General features: G+C 39.1%; 1 protein-coding gene across 2 annotated transcripts; it reads left to right on the top strand.

Moving 5' to 3' along the window:
- The first annotated feature begins 264 nt into the window (after window positions 1-264).
- Window positions 265-12,927, top strand: FKBP7 (FKBP prolyl isomerase 7). Of its 2 annotated transcripts, none has more exons than XM_027590499.2 (4): window positions 265-1,781; window positions 3,075-3,226; window positions 8,370-8,500; window positions 12,592-12,927. In XM_027590499.2, the coding sequence occupies exons 1-4, from the start codon at window positions 1,573-1,575 to the stop codon at window positions 12,751-12,753; spliced, it is 654 nt and encodes a 217-aa protein (XP_027446300.1). In that variant the 5' UTR covers window positions 265-1,572; the 3' UTR covers window positions 12,754-12,927. The 2 variants fall into 2 exon arrangements, with proteins under 2 accessions (XP_027446300.1, XP_027446299.1); XM_027590498.2 differs by having other exon boundaries at window positions 273-1,781; window positions 8,367-8,500.
- Window positions 12,928-15,737: the final 2,810 nt, after the last annotated feature.

Below are 15,737 nucleotides of genomic sequence, written 5' to 3'. Positions count from 1 at the left end.
TTTTCCTATAGCTAAGCCTCAGGTCCTTCCGCTGCTTGTTTCAAGAACGTAAAAGAACTACCTATTTATGTTTCCCTCCTACCCTCCCCCCACATTCAGTGGGCCCAAGAAATTACCTTCTAGGAAGATACCTCTGTGTGCCGCTGCGAGTCCTCCGGCAAGGAACCGCGAGGGGCCCCAAGAGCCGTCACCACGCTGACAATTAACCTTAGATAGCGACTACTTCATTTAGAATATAAAACATGGAACCAAACTCTGGAATTTATTTTATTCTAGAAATAAGGGCTTTCCCCTAGCTTTTATGATTTTAAGAAATCCTGTTTGGAAATGATCATCTTACATGACAATAATTCAGATTTATGAAATGCCGCAGGCTTTAAGCGAAGCAGGCCCAGTGCTGCGGTTTTGCTTAGCATAGCCGAGGTAGACGAGGTAGAACGAACTCTCTTCCCAGAACCTAATCCAGGCCTGCGCTGAAGCTTTTCTGATTTGGGTAGAAAGTCTTTGGGTATTCACTGGGAAATCAGGTGAACTGGTGAATGGGTAGAGAGGTTGTGTAATAAGTCGAATATAGTTTCATGTTAATGATAGAATCCAAGTGATGGCTAGAAGGCCGCGGTGACGGAGTAATAAAATTCAGTTTTTCTGTATGTTTGAAAGTTTTTCATACTAAAATGTTGGGTGGGGTAAAGGCTGGTTCTGTGTCAAATTTGGTCAAATCCCTGCTGCGCATTAGCTGTGAGATTGGAACAAAAGGCCCAATACTCAAATAACTGCATTTTCTCATCTGCGCACAGTGGATGGTTACCAATCTCGCAGAGCTGGTAAGAGAGGGAACACCGTCAAGTTTTCCCCCAACTCCCATGGGCCCTCAAATCGAGGGCGGCCCCGAGGGGTGGGGGGAGAGAAACACAAACCAGCAGCAGGTCCTAAATCTCTGGAGTTGGCTGGTGGGAAACGCCTTTAAAGGGGCGAGGAGCGGCAGCACCTGTGTTTACTCGTGACCAGGTGGCCGCCAGATTGTGTGTGGCTTAGCCTGGAACCTCTTAATGCATGACTCCACCCCGAGAAGGTGCTTTCAAGGACACCCCAGAAGCAGAATGCCTCCCCCGATGCCCGCCAGTGCTCTAGGGGTCTGAGGAGAAACCTTTTACGCCCAGAAATGACAGCCGTATTCTCTTGACTACAACATCCCACCTCCAGGCCGTTTAATTCTTTTTGCCGGTTTCATTTTAGGAAACGCGATCATTACTAGCGAACCCTGAGGAAACCTTCTGTAAAATATGCGGATTTAACGAGAAGCGGTGCAAGTGTTCCGTACTGCCTTAGCGACTGATGACAGCCATCCAAAGCGCCGGGTGCTAGAGGGACAGAACCCGGGCGGACAGACGAAAATTCTGTGGCGGAGCGCTGAGCCGGAAGGGGGCGGGGCCATAGAACGCCCCGCCCCCGGCCCTTTGTGACGTGGAACAATGCCTGCCACGCGTCGGAACTCAACTGCTTTCACAGCGGCTGGGCACAACTGACACGCGTCAAGGAACGCCGTGTCATCTGAGGCCAACTTCAGGAATCATGCAGTTTCTATTAAGATTAATCGTTTTCTTTTATGTATGGGGCATTTTTACTGCTCAGGGACAAAAGGAAGAGGAGAGCTCAGAGGAAGTGAAAATCGAAGTTTTGCATCGTCCAGAAAACTGTTCTAAGACAAGCAAGAAGGGAGACCTGCTAAATGCCCATTACGACGGCTTCTTGGCTAAAGACGGTTCGAAATTCTACTGCAGGTAGGAAATGCTGTGAATTGCCCCGGTGTCCAGTTAATGCATGAAATCTAGGCTCCCTCTACCAACCAGAAGCTAAGTGGTTGGTTAATTGGTTTGTTCTTGTTATTTAACAGTAAGAGTTGAGACTTTTATTCCTGGGGGTGGGGGGGGGGGGGCATTCCTACTGATATGCAGTAGTTCCCTATTGAACTATTACTTTTTAAATTATTAAAAATGTTGACCCAAGAGATTGTCGGAAATACACTACATACAAACGCACCCCGACCACCGCCACCACCCTTGGGATCCATAGAAAGTAAGTCATACTGTCTGTAAGGATGTTCTCAGCATTTTTTTTAGCCATTTGTTGGAGTCTCTTTACAGAGGATTAGGTAGGGTACTTTAAGAGATTTTATCTGGCCTTCAGAAGCATGATATTTACAGACTGAGGGCCACTTTCCAACTGTATCCAAAAACCAGGACAACGATAACTTTCACTGGTGTCTTCTGGGCCCTGTGTTCTCTCATCCCCCCCCCCCCCCCTCATCTCACCACTGCCTGCTCTGATTTAATTGATCGTTTATTACTCGGAGGAAGAATGGCTTTTCCTCGTTGGTGCTATTACCCTATAAAGATAGGATTGGGGAAAGTCAGTTCTTTCGATTTGGAAGAAAATAAATAAATTTAATAAGAAAAGATACAAATTTTAATTATTGTTCAAATGACTTTTTGAGGCTAAACCTGCACCATCATTTTTTTAGAACAAACTCAGAAAGATTAAATGAGTTATTTGGACAAGCCATGCAGCTAGTTAGAGGCCGGAGACCCATTAAAAAGGTAACTATTGAATAGTTTTTGCAAGATGGCAATAAAAAAGATAATGACATGACTCCTAATGACTAGCTTTGGGCAAATCATACTTCTTTCTGGCTATTATGAAAGAAGTTTGAGCCAAACATCCCACTAGGGGGTTCAGAACGAATATTAATATGGGAAAAGAGAGAAGACTCCAATTTTAAATTATAACCTCACGTCCAGATGTATTTTTTTAAGATTATGTATTTATTTATTTGTCAGAGAGAGAGAGAGAGAAAGAGCACAAGCAGGGGGAGCTGCAGGCAGAGGGAGAAGCAGGCTCCCCGCTGAGCAAGGAGCCCAATGTGAGGCTTAATCCCAGGACCCTGGAATCATGACCTGAGCAGAAGGCAGACGCTTAACTGACTGAGCCACCCACATGTCCTGTCCAGGTTTATTTTAAAGTTTGATTTTATTTTTCTTAAAATCAGCTTACCTAAGTGTTGTTTTTTATTATAGCCGGACACAAAATGAAGGCCACCCCAAATGGTTTGTTCTTGGTGTTGGGCAAGTCATAAAAGGCCTAGACCTTGCGATGATGGATATGTGCCCTGGAGAGAAGCGGAAAGTGATTATACCCCCTTCATTTGCATATGGAAAGGAAGGCTATGGTAAGGTGTTTTAATATTATATCTCTAAGTTACATTTAAAAATAAGTCATAGCTTTGGGTATATATCCAAAAGAATTGAAAGCAGGGTCTCAAATATTTGTATACTCATGTGACTAGCAGGACCATTCATGAATAGCCCAAGAAGAGGAAATAACCCAAGTGTCCATTGACAGATAAGTGGATAAACAACACATATACACATAAAATAGAATATTATTCAGCCTTAAAAAGGAAGGAAATTATTCTACATGCTACGACATGGATGAACCTTGAGTACATTAGACTAAGTGCCCAATCACAAAAAAACACACTGTATGATTTCACTCGTATGAGGTATGTGGAATAGTCAAATTCAAAGGAGAGTGGTTGCCAAGGTGCTGGGGAGAGGGTGGAATAGGAGAAGTAGTTTAATGGGTATAGAGTTTCAGCTCTCCAAGATGAAATAGTTCTGGAGATCGGTTGCACAGCAATGTGAATATATTGAACTGTACAGTTAAAATGGTTACAGTGGTAAATTTTATATTACATGTATTTCCCACAATTAAAAATTTTTGAATCACTAAAAACAACCAAATAAAATAAAAAACCACAGAGGAAATAGTTACAGAATCATAGGGCCCAATAAACTAGCTGTATCTAGTCCAGTCCAGCACGGTCCCCACCTTTTACGTATAAAGAAAATAAGACATCGTTGGAAGATAGCTCTCTGGCCAGAGTTCTTTCCCTCATATAGTGGCAGTACTCATAAAGATCCTGTATATTCTATAAGCTCTACCTTAGTCATTTTTTTTTTGTTTTAGTACATATTATTTTATTAATTATTACATAAATGTCTAGTATATACCTTAGGTAAGCAGTACAAAAGTCAAATTCATAAGACTTGTGAAACTGAAACATATGATCTTAGAGTAAAAAGACAGCACTGGAACATAGTAAAAAGAGGATCTGAATATAAAAAGCTGTCAGGGCGCCTGGGTGGCTCAGTCGGTTAAGCGACTGCCTTCGGCTCAGGTCATGATCCTGGAGTCCCGGGATCGAGTCCTGCGTCAGGCTCCCTGCTCTGCGGGGAGTCTGCTTCTCCCTCTGACCCTCCCCCCCCATGTGCTCTCTCTCTCTCTCTCTCTCTCTCTCTCTCATTCTCATTCTCTCAAATAAATAAAATCTTTAAAAAAAATAAAAAGCTGTCAGTCACTAATCCCCAAAATCAGGAGCAGCCTTGAAATGTGGAAGAAATGAAGTGCTTCTTTCAATATCTTACCTATTTTTAAAATCCTACTGTAAGATCTGAGAACCTAGGTAAAGCAGATAAATGGGGAAAATTTTTGCGACTACTGTGAAGACTCACTAACCAGTAATAAAAATGACCTAGCCATAGAAATAGGCAAGTAGCCCACTAACAAAAAAAAATACAAATGACCTCTAAATCTATGGGAATATTTAGTTTCACTAATAAATGAAGGGAAATCAAAACAAAATGAGACACCATTTTCACTCATCAGATTGTCAAAGGCATAAAAGTTAGCACAGGTATAGAAAACCAGCGTTCTCATGCATTATCGCTGGGAATGTAAGTCACTCGACCTTTCTAACAATTTCTATCAAGATTTAAAAGCACAGGGGCGCCTGGGTGGCTCAGTCGTTAAGCCTCTGACTTAGGCTCAGGTCATGATCCCAGGGTCCTGGGATCGAGCCCCGCATCGGGCTCCCTGCTCCGTGGGAAGCCTGCTTCTCCCTCTCCCACTCTCCCTGCTTGGGTTCCCTCTCTCGCTGTGTCTCTCTCTGTCAAATAAATAAATCTTTAAAAGAAAAAAAAAGATTTAAAAGCACATATCCTCTGACCCAGTAGTTCCAGTTACAGGAATGTACACACAGGTACATATAAAAGAATATTCATTACGGACTTTTTTTTGGTAGCAAAAAACTGGAAACTGCCTGAGTATCCATCAACAGGGAATTAGTTAAATATGATATAGCTATACAATGGATTATGGTGCAGCCAATAAAAAGAATGCTATAGAGCCATATGTATTAATTTGTTAAAAATAAAGTGGGATGGGGCGCCTGGGTGGCTCAGTCGGTTAAGCGTCTGCCTTCTGCTCAGGTCGTGATCCCAGGGTCCTGGGATCAAGCCCCACATCGGGCTCCCTGCTCTGTGGGGAGCCTGCTTCTCCCTCCCCCTCTGCCCCTCCCCACCCCTCCCCCGCCCATGCTCATTCTCTCTCTCTCTCTCTCTCAAATAATAAATAAAGTGGTATAGAATGTATTCATGCAGGAAGTATTTATTGTGCATCAGTGCCAGGTCCTGTTCCAGGCCTTGAGCATAAGCCAATGTCCAAAGAAGAAACCATTTCCTATCCTCAAAGATCTTACATGTGAGGGGGGGAATTTCACATGTGCATCATGAATCTACACAGCTTATATGTGGAAGGATACGCAGTCGTCTGATGACACTAAGTGTTCCTGAGAAGGAAACCTGAGGGCCAAGAGTAAGGAGATTTCTTCTCACTCTCTAATATTTTGTACTGTTTAAATTTTTTGCCATGTGCATGTATCAATTTTTCTAAAGTTAAAAATTTTTTAAATTGCCAAAATTAAAAATGGAGCTGAATAAAGAGGGAAAGTTTTTAAAAGGGGAAAAATGGTCAGCCTGGCAGAGGGATGGTTTTTACTTTGCATTCTCAATTAGGTCCTTGCTCACTGTTGCTGTGTGAAGACTATAAAGAATCATTCCCTCCTCATAATATTTAGAATCCTTGCTAACTCCACCTATTTGAAATATTTAGTATATAATTAAAGTCATTAAAGATTAGTTTTCTACGATGAGATACTGTCCTAACTCCCAAATATTTCGTTGAATGGCACACTTTCTTTGAGGCTGTTTTGTTAACTCATTAATAGTAGCGATCCCCTCACCTGTTCTTTCCAGCAAGAGCAGGGGATCCCTGCCCCAAACTGGATTGCAGGGAGGTTAGTGGCACAAGGCAGACCCAATCAGACTGAAAACTCCTAAAGAGACAGTTCCAGGTAACTACAGCTTCATTCTCAATGCTTTTGGCCAGTCATTTGGTCTCATCAAAATAGCTTCCATGGAACCATAATTTGTATATCCTATTTTTAGTTGTAGAGGGATCTGGGAGAGGGAGAGAAAAAAAAACTGAAGATAAATTAAATTGAATGCAAAACTTGCCCAAAAATATTGTCATGAGTTGAGGCCGATTCCAGGCAAGCTGATACAGGCAAAGTTTGCCTTTTAGACATTTTAATCTCATTTTAACCACATCCCTCATCAATATGTGCTCATCCATTCTATCAGGCCCCCTTTCCCTATAGCAAATGACCACTTAGTGATCCTTTTTGTAAACTAGTTTATGCTTAGCTATGAATGACTACCCAGGCTGCCCAAGCTATTAATAAACCAGACCCTTGCTGCAGAGAGGTACAAGTTTAACTTTGAAGAAGGTAGTTCGTATTCAGTTTGAGGTGTCCCCAGTAAACATAAAAATGATGAATCTCATTAGTAACACTGCCAGCACTTTTGTTTTACACATAAGGAAACTGTGGCCCAACAGAAGTATGCTCTTTGGAACATACTTAATTGCTGGTTTACCTGCATTACAACAGGTAGGATTAGCTTACGTAAAAACTGCAGTGGAGACCATACATAATGCTTACAAACCACTTCTTGTCAAATAAGCTTCTTTAAATAAGTTGTTATTGAGACCTAACATGAGCTATAACTTTATTTTAGGCAGTACTTGAAGAAGGCTTTCCTCTGTGCAGTATCCTTGCTTCATATGACAGAGCACCCTGCATGACTTGAAATGCATGTGACTTTTTAGTGCTTTAATTAACAGTACACGTGGTATGTATAGATTCTTTACATTAACTCCTATGTCTTTGATCTTCTCTAAATACAAGTAATTCTATAGCAAATTCACGGTTTTCTCCTTTTTATGCTTTAATTTCTTTGTAAGACAAAACCTAATTGGCAATATTTTCTGTATTTACAGTACAATTATTCAGAAACTTCATATGTACGTGTAATATTTTTTCTTAAGAAATTTGAATTTGTGTTTTGACAAAACATATAGTGTTAACTATATCATTAGTTATTTCCCTGTCGTAAGGATATTGTAACTGGACAGAATAGGAATGGATTTTGTAAAAATGATTGTTGAATTCATCTCCACCTTTTTTTATTCTAAAGTCAGGTAATAGGTGGTGACATAGCTTGGAACTTCATTAGTCATGGGATGCATGAGTAGATTTTTCTGTGTCCTGGCTTTGGAGATGACTGATCCAGTTCTCCTTTTGGCTATAACTTTCAAGCTCTTTTCTCTTTGGGTTATATAAAAACTTTAGCAAGAATTCTCGACTTTCATTAAAGAAATTACTGTTTCCTTCAGAGAACAAGCAGCCATTTTAAAAATAAGCCATAGGGGCATTCATTCAACAAATATTTGAGTGCCTATAATGGACAAGACTCTGGGAGACTCTGAGCAATATTGGTGACACAGACTAACCCCTGCCTCTTAGCACATCATTTCTACAGGTTATTTTTATGAAATGGTCATCTGAAATAGCCCAGAGCTTGCTAAGATCATCTGTGACGTGATGTCACAGATGAGTGAATAGGTTAACTTTATTCAAGAGGACTGTTCAACTTAATACTTAAACTTTTTATTGTGATTAGAGATTTTATAAAATTGTTACTGTTATTCTGTCATTGCACTTATTTTTTACTGTCTACAAAGGATTTGAAAGACATATTGAAACATTTTCTTCATGCTTCCAAATAACTATACAATATCATTTTTTAAAAGATTACTGATACACACTTTGAAATTTTTCTGCCCCTGCATTTCTTCTCTGCACTAGCTCTCTTCTGTATAATAATGGGGCATATTAATAAAAATTTCCTGAGTTGTATTTATTTTAATTCAATCAGGGAATAATGGCCCATGAGGTCCTTAAAACTGATTTGGTTTAAAAACATGGAAAAAAAATTTCTTAAAAGTGCTTGGTAAGCAGTTTTTATAAATATGAAATAATATAATCATAATGTTATAATGGCTGTTTGTGAATAAATATTTGAACATTATCTTCATGTAAGTTAAACTGTTAAAAATTATACCTTTAGCAGAAGGCAAGATTCCACCTGACGCAACATTGATTTTTGAGATTGAACTTTATGCTGTGACGAAAGGACCACGAAGCATTGAAACATTTAAACAGATAGACACGGACAATGACAGGCAACTCTCTAAAACAGAGGTAATTCAAACAAATTCTGTGTGTACAGTCTAATTTTTTCATCACAATTTAAATACATCTCTGTTACATCTGTTATTTTTTAGTTCTGCTGAGCATGGCTGATTGCTTTGCTTTTATAGAGCTGGTTACTAAAAAATCTAAGCTCCAAGAAGAAAATGTGCTTTTTCAATATAAAACTTGTAATGAGTCATCCTGTTCAGTTGCCTTTCTCCCTGCCAGAGAGTCATTAAAATACGAAGCTAGGGGTGCCTGGGTGGCTCAGTCGTTAAGCGTCTGCCTTTGGCTCAGGTCATGATCCCAGGGTTCTGGGATCGAGCCCCGCATCGGGCTCCCTGCTCAGCGGGAAGCCTGCTTCTCCCTCTCCCACTCCCCCTGCTTGTGTTCCCTCTCTCGCTGTCTCTCTCTCTCTCTCTCTCTGTCAAATAAATAAATAAATAAATAAATAAAATAAAATACCAAGCTAATCTCTACAGGGCATTTCCACCTTCTAGGCTACAAGAACAGAGCTTTTTCAAGCAGCACCATAGGAATTTGTAACACTGCAAATAATTTCTACCTCACAGGGTTGTGGGGATTACATGAGATTAGGAAAAGAGCTAGCAAGAATTTGAATTGTGTGCACTAGAAAGTTGTAAGCAGGAGCCAGGAGTTCACGAACTAGCTTCTGCGTTCCAGTTAGTCTTTTTTTTTTTTTTTTTTTTAAGATTGTATTCATTTAGGGTTGCCTGGGTGGCTCAGTCATTAAGCGCCTGCCTTCGGCTCAGGTCATGATCCCGGAGTCCTGGGATCAAGCTCCACATCGGGCTCCCTGTTTGGCGGAAAGCCTGCTTCTCCCTTTCCCACTCTCCCTGCTTGTGTTCCCTCTCTCACGGTGTCTCTCTCTGTAAAAATAAATAAATACAATCTTTGATTGTATTCATTTGTTTGTCAGAGAGAGCAAGCACAAGCAGGGGGAGCGGCAGGCAGAGGAAGAAGCAGACTCCCCCTGAGCAGAGAGCCCAATGTGGGACTCAATCCCAGGACCCTGGGATCATAACCTGAGCCCAAGGCAGATGCTTAACCGACTGAGCCACCCAGGTGTCCCTCCAGTTTTTCTTATATATGAATTGAGGGATTAATAAAGATGTCAGAACAATAATAGTCATTTTCTTTTGTACTTTCTCAGTACCAAGTACTACTATAAGCACATTAGTATGTGAACTAACTTAATCTTTGTGACAGTTTATGAGATAGACACTCGTCATTATCTCTATGTTATAGAAGGGGGAAATGATGCCCAGACTAAGTAACTGGCGTAAGGTCACACCACTCTAAGTGGCAAAATCAGACTGCAACCCAGCAGTCTGGCTCTGCTACTTTGCTCTTTCTTTCTTTCTTTTTTTTTTTTTTAAGATTTATTTATTTACTTTAGAGAGAGGAGGGGCAGAGGGAGAGAGGAACTCAAGCAGACTCTGTGCCGAGCAAGGAGCCTGACACAGAGTTCGATCTCACAACCCTGAGACAAGACCTGAGCTAAAACCAAGAGTTGGCTGCTTAACCGACTGCACTACCCAGGCACCCCTGCTACTTTGCTCTTAACCATGGCCTACCCTGCCTCTTTCGGGGGAGTTTCCAGCATAGATGTTTCAGGGCTAATGTTTGTACTGTTGAAGGCTGGTGCCTTACTTAGTCCCACCTACTATACCCTTTTTGCTTACATTGAATAACCCAGTTGTCTCCCCTCTTGTTTGGAGACAGTTTAACATGCATGACTCTACCACCTAAGGAACAGAAGGTACCTGAGTCATTGATTTCAAGAGACAAGTAAGCCCTCTTTCTCTGTTTCTTTTTCCTCTCCCTCTCCAGTCCTTCCCCCACCCTGATTCTCCTTCCTCCTCCAGGATATTAGTAAGGACTTTCCCCTGAAGCTCCTTTGTTGCTCAGCTGTGGAAGAGGGATATGTGAATGAAACGATCCCCTGTTCCTTAAGTAGAAGGACAATCAGAGGGGTGGCAAATCCATGCCAGTACATACTTTGCGTTGACTCCTCGTGAGTTTTAAACAGCAGCAGATGAATTCACACAGCACCCGAGAGCTCAGCCTGTGCACACAGACCATTCGTTACCAAATGAACACAAAGAGGCACATTCTGCAGTATGAAGACTCTTCAGTAGGTCTTGTGGGATCTTTAGTTCTTTCTGGAAAATAAAGGTAGAGAAAGTCCAGAATTCAGTGACCTGCTTAGCAACAGTCTGTCCAGATGTCTCTTAGGTATCAGCTGCATTATCACTAGATGGTAAGCGTGACTTTCACATGCGTGAATGATAATAACTGTCTTTCATTGACATCTATAAACATTACTCTAATCCTCACATCAATACTACCAAAGAGATACTGTTTCCCTCCTTTTACAGACGACAAAATTGAGGTCCAGAGAGGTTAAATTATTTGTCCAAGATCACACAGCAAGTACATGACAAAGCCTAGATTTGAAACATGAACTAAAACTACCTCCCTTCATCATCAGAAAGATTGAGTCACTTATTTCCTTAGTATAAGGTGAGAGAAGAGGAACACAGTATTTTTCTTAAATTATGAAGTGGAAATAGTGTGGAACTCATTGCCAGCAAAATTAAGGTTATGTTCTTACCCGCTGCCTTTTTGTACCTCTCTACTACAGTGTACTAGAAAAGTACGTCCTGAGAGTCAGTAATATTGGTTATGAAAATCTGTTTACTTAGAAACTGAGGAATATTTGAGGTTCTTTAAAATTCTTTTCACCTACATAGGATTGCTAAGGCTCAACTGGAAGAAAAAATGTATCTCCCTCAATAGGACTGAAGTCTCACTTGAGAACAGTTGATCTATCCTTCATTAAGATCCACTCATCATTCTAAAATAAAGTCTACTCATGATGGACTGAGTTGGGATACATACTGCTAAAAACTTCTCAGAGTTCAACTTTAGCTTTCAGAAATACTCTTGCCTTAAAATACTCAGCCTTGCTGAACAGTATTTCCAGATTATTGCACATTGCTTTCTTTAGTTATTATATGTATTAGTACTTTCCAATGGAAAGAGAATTGAGTCACATATATAATTTAAAAATTTTAGTAGCCACATCTTAAAAAGCAAAAAGAAACAGGTGAAATGAATTTTAATACTGTTTTGTCTAACTAAATATATCTAAGATATTTCCCTTTTTTTTTTAAGATTTTATTTATTTATTTGAGAGAGAGAGCATGAGAGAGAGCATGAGAGGGAAGAGGGTCAGAGGGAGAAGCAGACTCCCTGCTGAGCAGGGAGCCCGATGCGGGACTCGATCCCGGGACTCCAGGATCATGACCTGAGCCAAAGGCAGTTGCTTAACCAACTGAGCCACCCAGGCGCCCTAAGATATTTCCCTTTCAACATGAAATCACTGTAAAAATTATCAGTTATTTTTTATTGTCTTCAAAATTTGTTGTGTGTTTAACCCTTAGAGTAGCATATCTCTGTTTGACCTAGCCACGTGTCAAGTGCTTAGTAGTTCCATGCGGCTAGTAGAAATGTCATATTACACAGAGAAAGAGTACTTAATACCTGTTCTTTATTTGGTCTTATTATTATAGAGATTGCCATAGTTATGTAGATTTGAAGGAGAATTATAGAAGCATAGAAAAATTAGGAAAATTAAATTTTACTTCAAAACCTATGGTTGAATTTTATTGATAATACAATATATGCATTAATTTTAGAGATTATAAAAATGCCAATTTGGGTTTTATTCACTATTAGAAATCTTTAAGAATGATTTTCTTGATTTTCCTTTCATTATGTGGACAGTATAGATTATTGGAAAACAGTTTCAACAAAATTCAGTTCATACGTTAATCTTTGAGTATGTACCACTAACCATCTATAACCTCAGGCGAAGCTAATTTGAAGATGTTTCTTCTCAGAAAAATTGCTTCAAAGGTTAAAAGAATAAAACCTCAAACAGTTTTTAAAAATTTTATATCACTTATTATAAGTAGCCTTAGAGTTGAGTTTTCTTATGTAAACATTTCCTTAAAGTTACTGAAAATTTACTGGGGTACTTTTTTGTTAAAGACATTATTTTGGCCCTCTAGATAAATCACTACCTGAAAAGGGAATTTGAAAAAGATGACAAGCCACGTGACAAGTCATATCAGAATGCAGTTTTAGAAGATATTTTTAAGAAGAATGATCATGATGGTGATGGCTTCATTTCTTCCAAGGAATACAATGTATATCAACATGATGAACTATAGTATATTTTTATTTCTAAATTGTCTTAGCTACTTACTGTACTTTATATATAAAACAAAGTCACTTTTCTAGAACTTGTATTTTGTTTTCTTCCCATGAGAACATATTTCGATCCCCTCAATATATGTAATTTTGACATAATAAATGGGCGTTATTTTGCAAATTTAACGTTCAGGAAAGGTATGATTGTGTTTCCTACTGCTTTATCCTGTGAACACGAATTGCAGCACCTTGAAATAGACCTCCATGTCCCAGTGGTCAGTTCTCCCCCTTCAGGAGATAGGAGGACACCTATGTCAAAATCTACAAGTTCTTCCCAGCTCTAACCTTAACAACATGTATAAATATTTAAATATCCAATTTTTAACGTTTTGATTGTAAAAATGCCCCATATAATGAAAATATTCATTAGGACCCAGGAATGAACATTTCATTTGTTTATACATTTCATAGCATTACAAATAGAGGGATATAAAAATCAGAGGGCTAAACAAATCTTCCTTTCGTATGCATATAGGAAAATACTAGTTGTATAGCTTTGTCCCACAGAGAGCCTTAACACAGTTTCTGTACTTTTTGGTGCAAGCTCTGGCCTTTGGTCATTATTCCAATGGAGAATGTTTATTTTTTTTTAAGATTTTATTTATTTATTTGAGAGAGAGGAAGAGAGCACAAGCTGGGGGAGGGGCAGAGGGAGAGGGAGAAGCAGGCTCCCCGCTGAGCAGGGAGCCTGATGCAGGGCTTGATCCTAGGACCCTGGGATCATGACCTGAGCCAAAGGCAGACGCTTAACAACTGAGCCACCCAGGTGCCCCTCCAACGGAGAATGTTTAAAGATAATTGATGAGACCGAAGACTTTGTGCCTCTTACATAGCAGACATGATAAAATCATACTGCTCTGAGTGTGTACGCCTTTAGACATCATTATAGATGGGCTACTTCCTCTTCCTTCTTGTAGGCCTTTAGATCTACCATCCCTAACTTTTTGTCTTGATCATTTTAAATTAATGCCATGGTATTTCTTAGTTTCCAGTTCCCTTTCTCTATGTACCTCTATCCTATGTCACTTCATTTTACGATATTCTTGTTCTTGATCATAAATGAGCATTACAAACTGCTACCCCATCAAATTTTTGAAAATGCGTAGAATTTATTTTACACAGGATATCAAATGAGGATACAAACGGGGATATACACTGCAATGACAGTTTTGTGTCATGGTCAAACGATGACATCCAACTTGTTGAGAATAGGAGGTAAGATGCTGTAGAAGATCACCCTGGTGTCAAAGAAATTGCACGTTATTTATTGGACCACGTAAGGTTTTGCCCACTGCATATGTGGAAAGGTATGGTCAGGATTAAATAGCTCTGCTCCAAACAAGTGAGTTCAAACCAAAGCTTTTTCCATTTTCTGAAACTTGCTCTTTCCAAACCATTGTTCAGTGTTCATCTTTTAACCTCTTTAGATACACTGCCAGAAATCCTATTATCTAAAAGTTCAGGGTTAATGCAAAAAACACCAGATTAATGGATATCACATATGCATAGCACAGAGTTTGACACTTCATAAAACCAAAACCCTTGCTACCTTTCCTTTCCTCCCAAGACTGCTTCATGCCTGTACCTAATTTTGTAACTCCTCACTTGCTCAATTGCCAATTCTCGTTCCTTGACTTCCCTCAGGAAAACCTGCTCTGTTGAAATGAACGAAGTTGGTGACTCAGTATTATGTTTTGGTTTGGAAACTGCCCCCGTTTTCTATATAAAAAAAAAGTCACTAGAGCATTTTGCAATCAGTATACTCATATTTGCATTTGACTCATATATTCTGCTCAAAACACAAATACAGTGGAAGAAGATATACATGGAAATCATTCCATAATACATCCTGTTCATAATTCTATCCTTTCTGTCCCATTGTTTTCCAAGTGCTTTTAAACTTACGTTTTTAAAAATTATAGATGATATAAAATGGAGATTGATTCTAAAACTAACCACATTTAAATAAACAAAATTTTAATCATTCTACATAACTAATCAGGTATTTTGTAGTTACACGATTGCTTTATGCTTTCATAGGCATATACCCAGTAGGGAGTGCTGTCACTACATTTTGAGTTCTAGAATTTTCATTACTTTTGCAATTATTTTAATAAGGGCATATAATAAATTAATAATTTAGGTTGTTTGTGTATGCAAAATTTCAGATGTCTTATAGAGTAGATGAAAAAGATCTCTCAAAACTGAATATGTTAAATATTTTAAACATTTTTCCCTTTGGCAGTCTGTCATTTTTCTAGCATTTTCAGAAACTTTTCCCAAAGGGGAAAGAATAAAGGTGTCCTAGCTGCCTTAACTTTAAAATGACAGTAATGAGTTTTTATAAAGACAAAACGAGTGAGCGGGTGTACATCACACAATGGCATATACTGTGATCAGTCACCCTGTGAACTGTGTCCATAAAACCCCACACTGAGCTCAGTGTGCTTTTCATCTGATACCACAATTAAACATTTAGGATTATATTAAATTATTAACACATTTTTCTCATTTTACCGGACCTAGGGCAATGGTTAAAGCACCATAAAGTCACCACTTTGAATCTCTTGTCTTTCTTAAATATTAAAATTCAATTAAAGATAAAATTGATATTTAGCAAAATCACTATGTAAAGTTATCTAAAATGACAGCTGAATCCCAAATATAATTCTAAAGTAACTGGAAGATTTCATGAAGGAACATCTATATCTTGAATTTTGCATTTAAATCTTTTTTCACATAAGTAATATTAATCTTTATGATAATTTATAGGGCAGACACTATTATCATCTCCACGTTCATAAATGAAGAAAACGATGCCCAGACAGGTTAATTTCTCTTTCTTCTCCCTCTTTAATTTGCCATAATTTATCAAAGCATACCGAGATGATTTTGGAACGGTGTGTGGCACAGTTGCACCCAAAACACTACATTCACTTTCCAT

This window comes from Zalophus californianus, chromosome 3, assembly GCF_009762305.2.
Source record: "Zalophus californianus isolate mZalCal1 chromosome 3, mZalCal1.pri.v2, whole genome shotgun sequence".
In the NCBI taxonomy this organism is placed as follows: domain Eukaryota; kingdom Metazoa; phylum Chordata; class Mammalia; order Carnivora; family Otariidae; genus Zalophus; species Zalophus californianus.
Note: the sequence above shows the minus strand (reverse complement) of the source record. Positions and strands in the feature narration are given on the sequence as shown.

Coding starts and splice junctions, on each gene's coding strand:
- FKBP7 (XM_027590498.2), top strand. CDS start 1,573: ATGCAGTTTCTATTAAGATTAATCGTTTTCTTTTATGTATGGGGCATT. Junction 3,227..8,366: donor ATATGGAAAGGAAGGCTATG/GTAAGGTGTTTT, acceptor TTATACCTTTAG/CAGAAGGCAAGATTCCACCT. Junction 8,501..12,591: donor GGCAACTCTCTAAAACAGAG/GTAATTCAAACA, acceptor TTGGCCCTCTAG/ATAAATCACTACCTGAAAAG.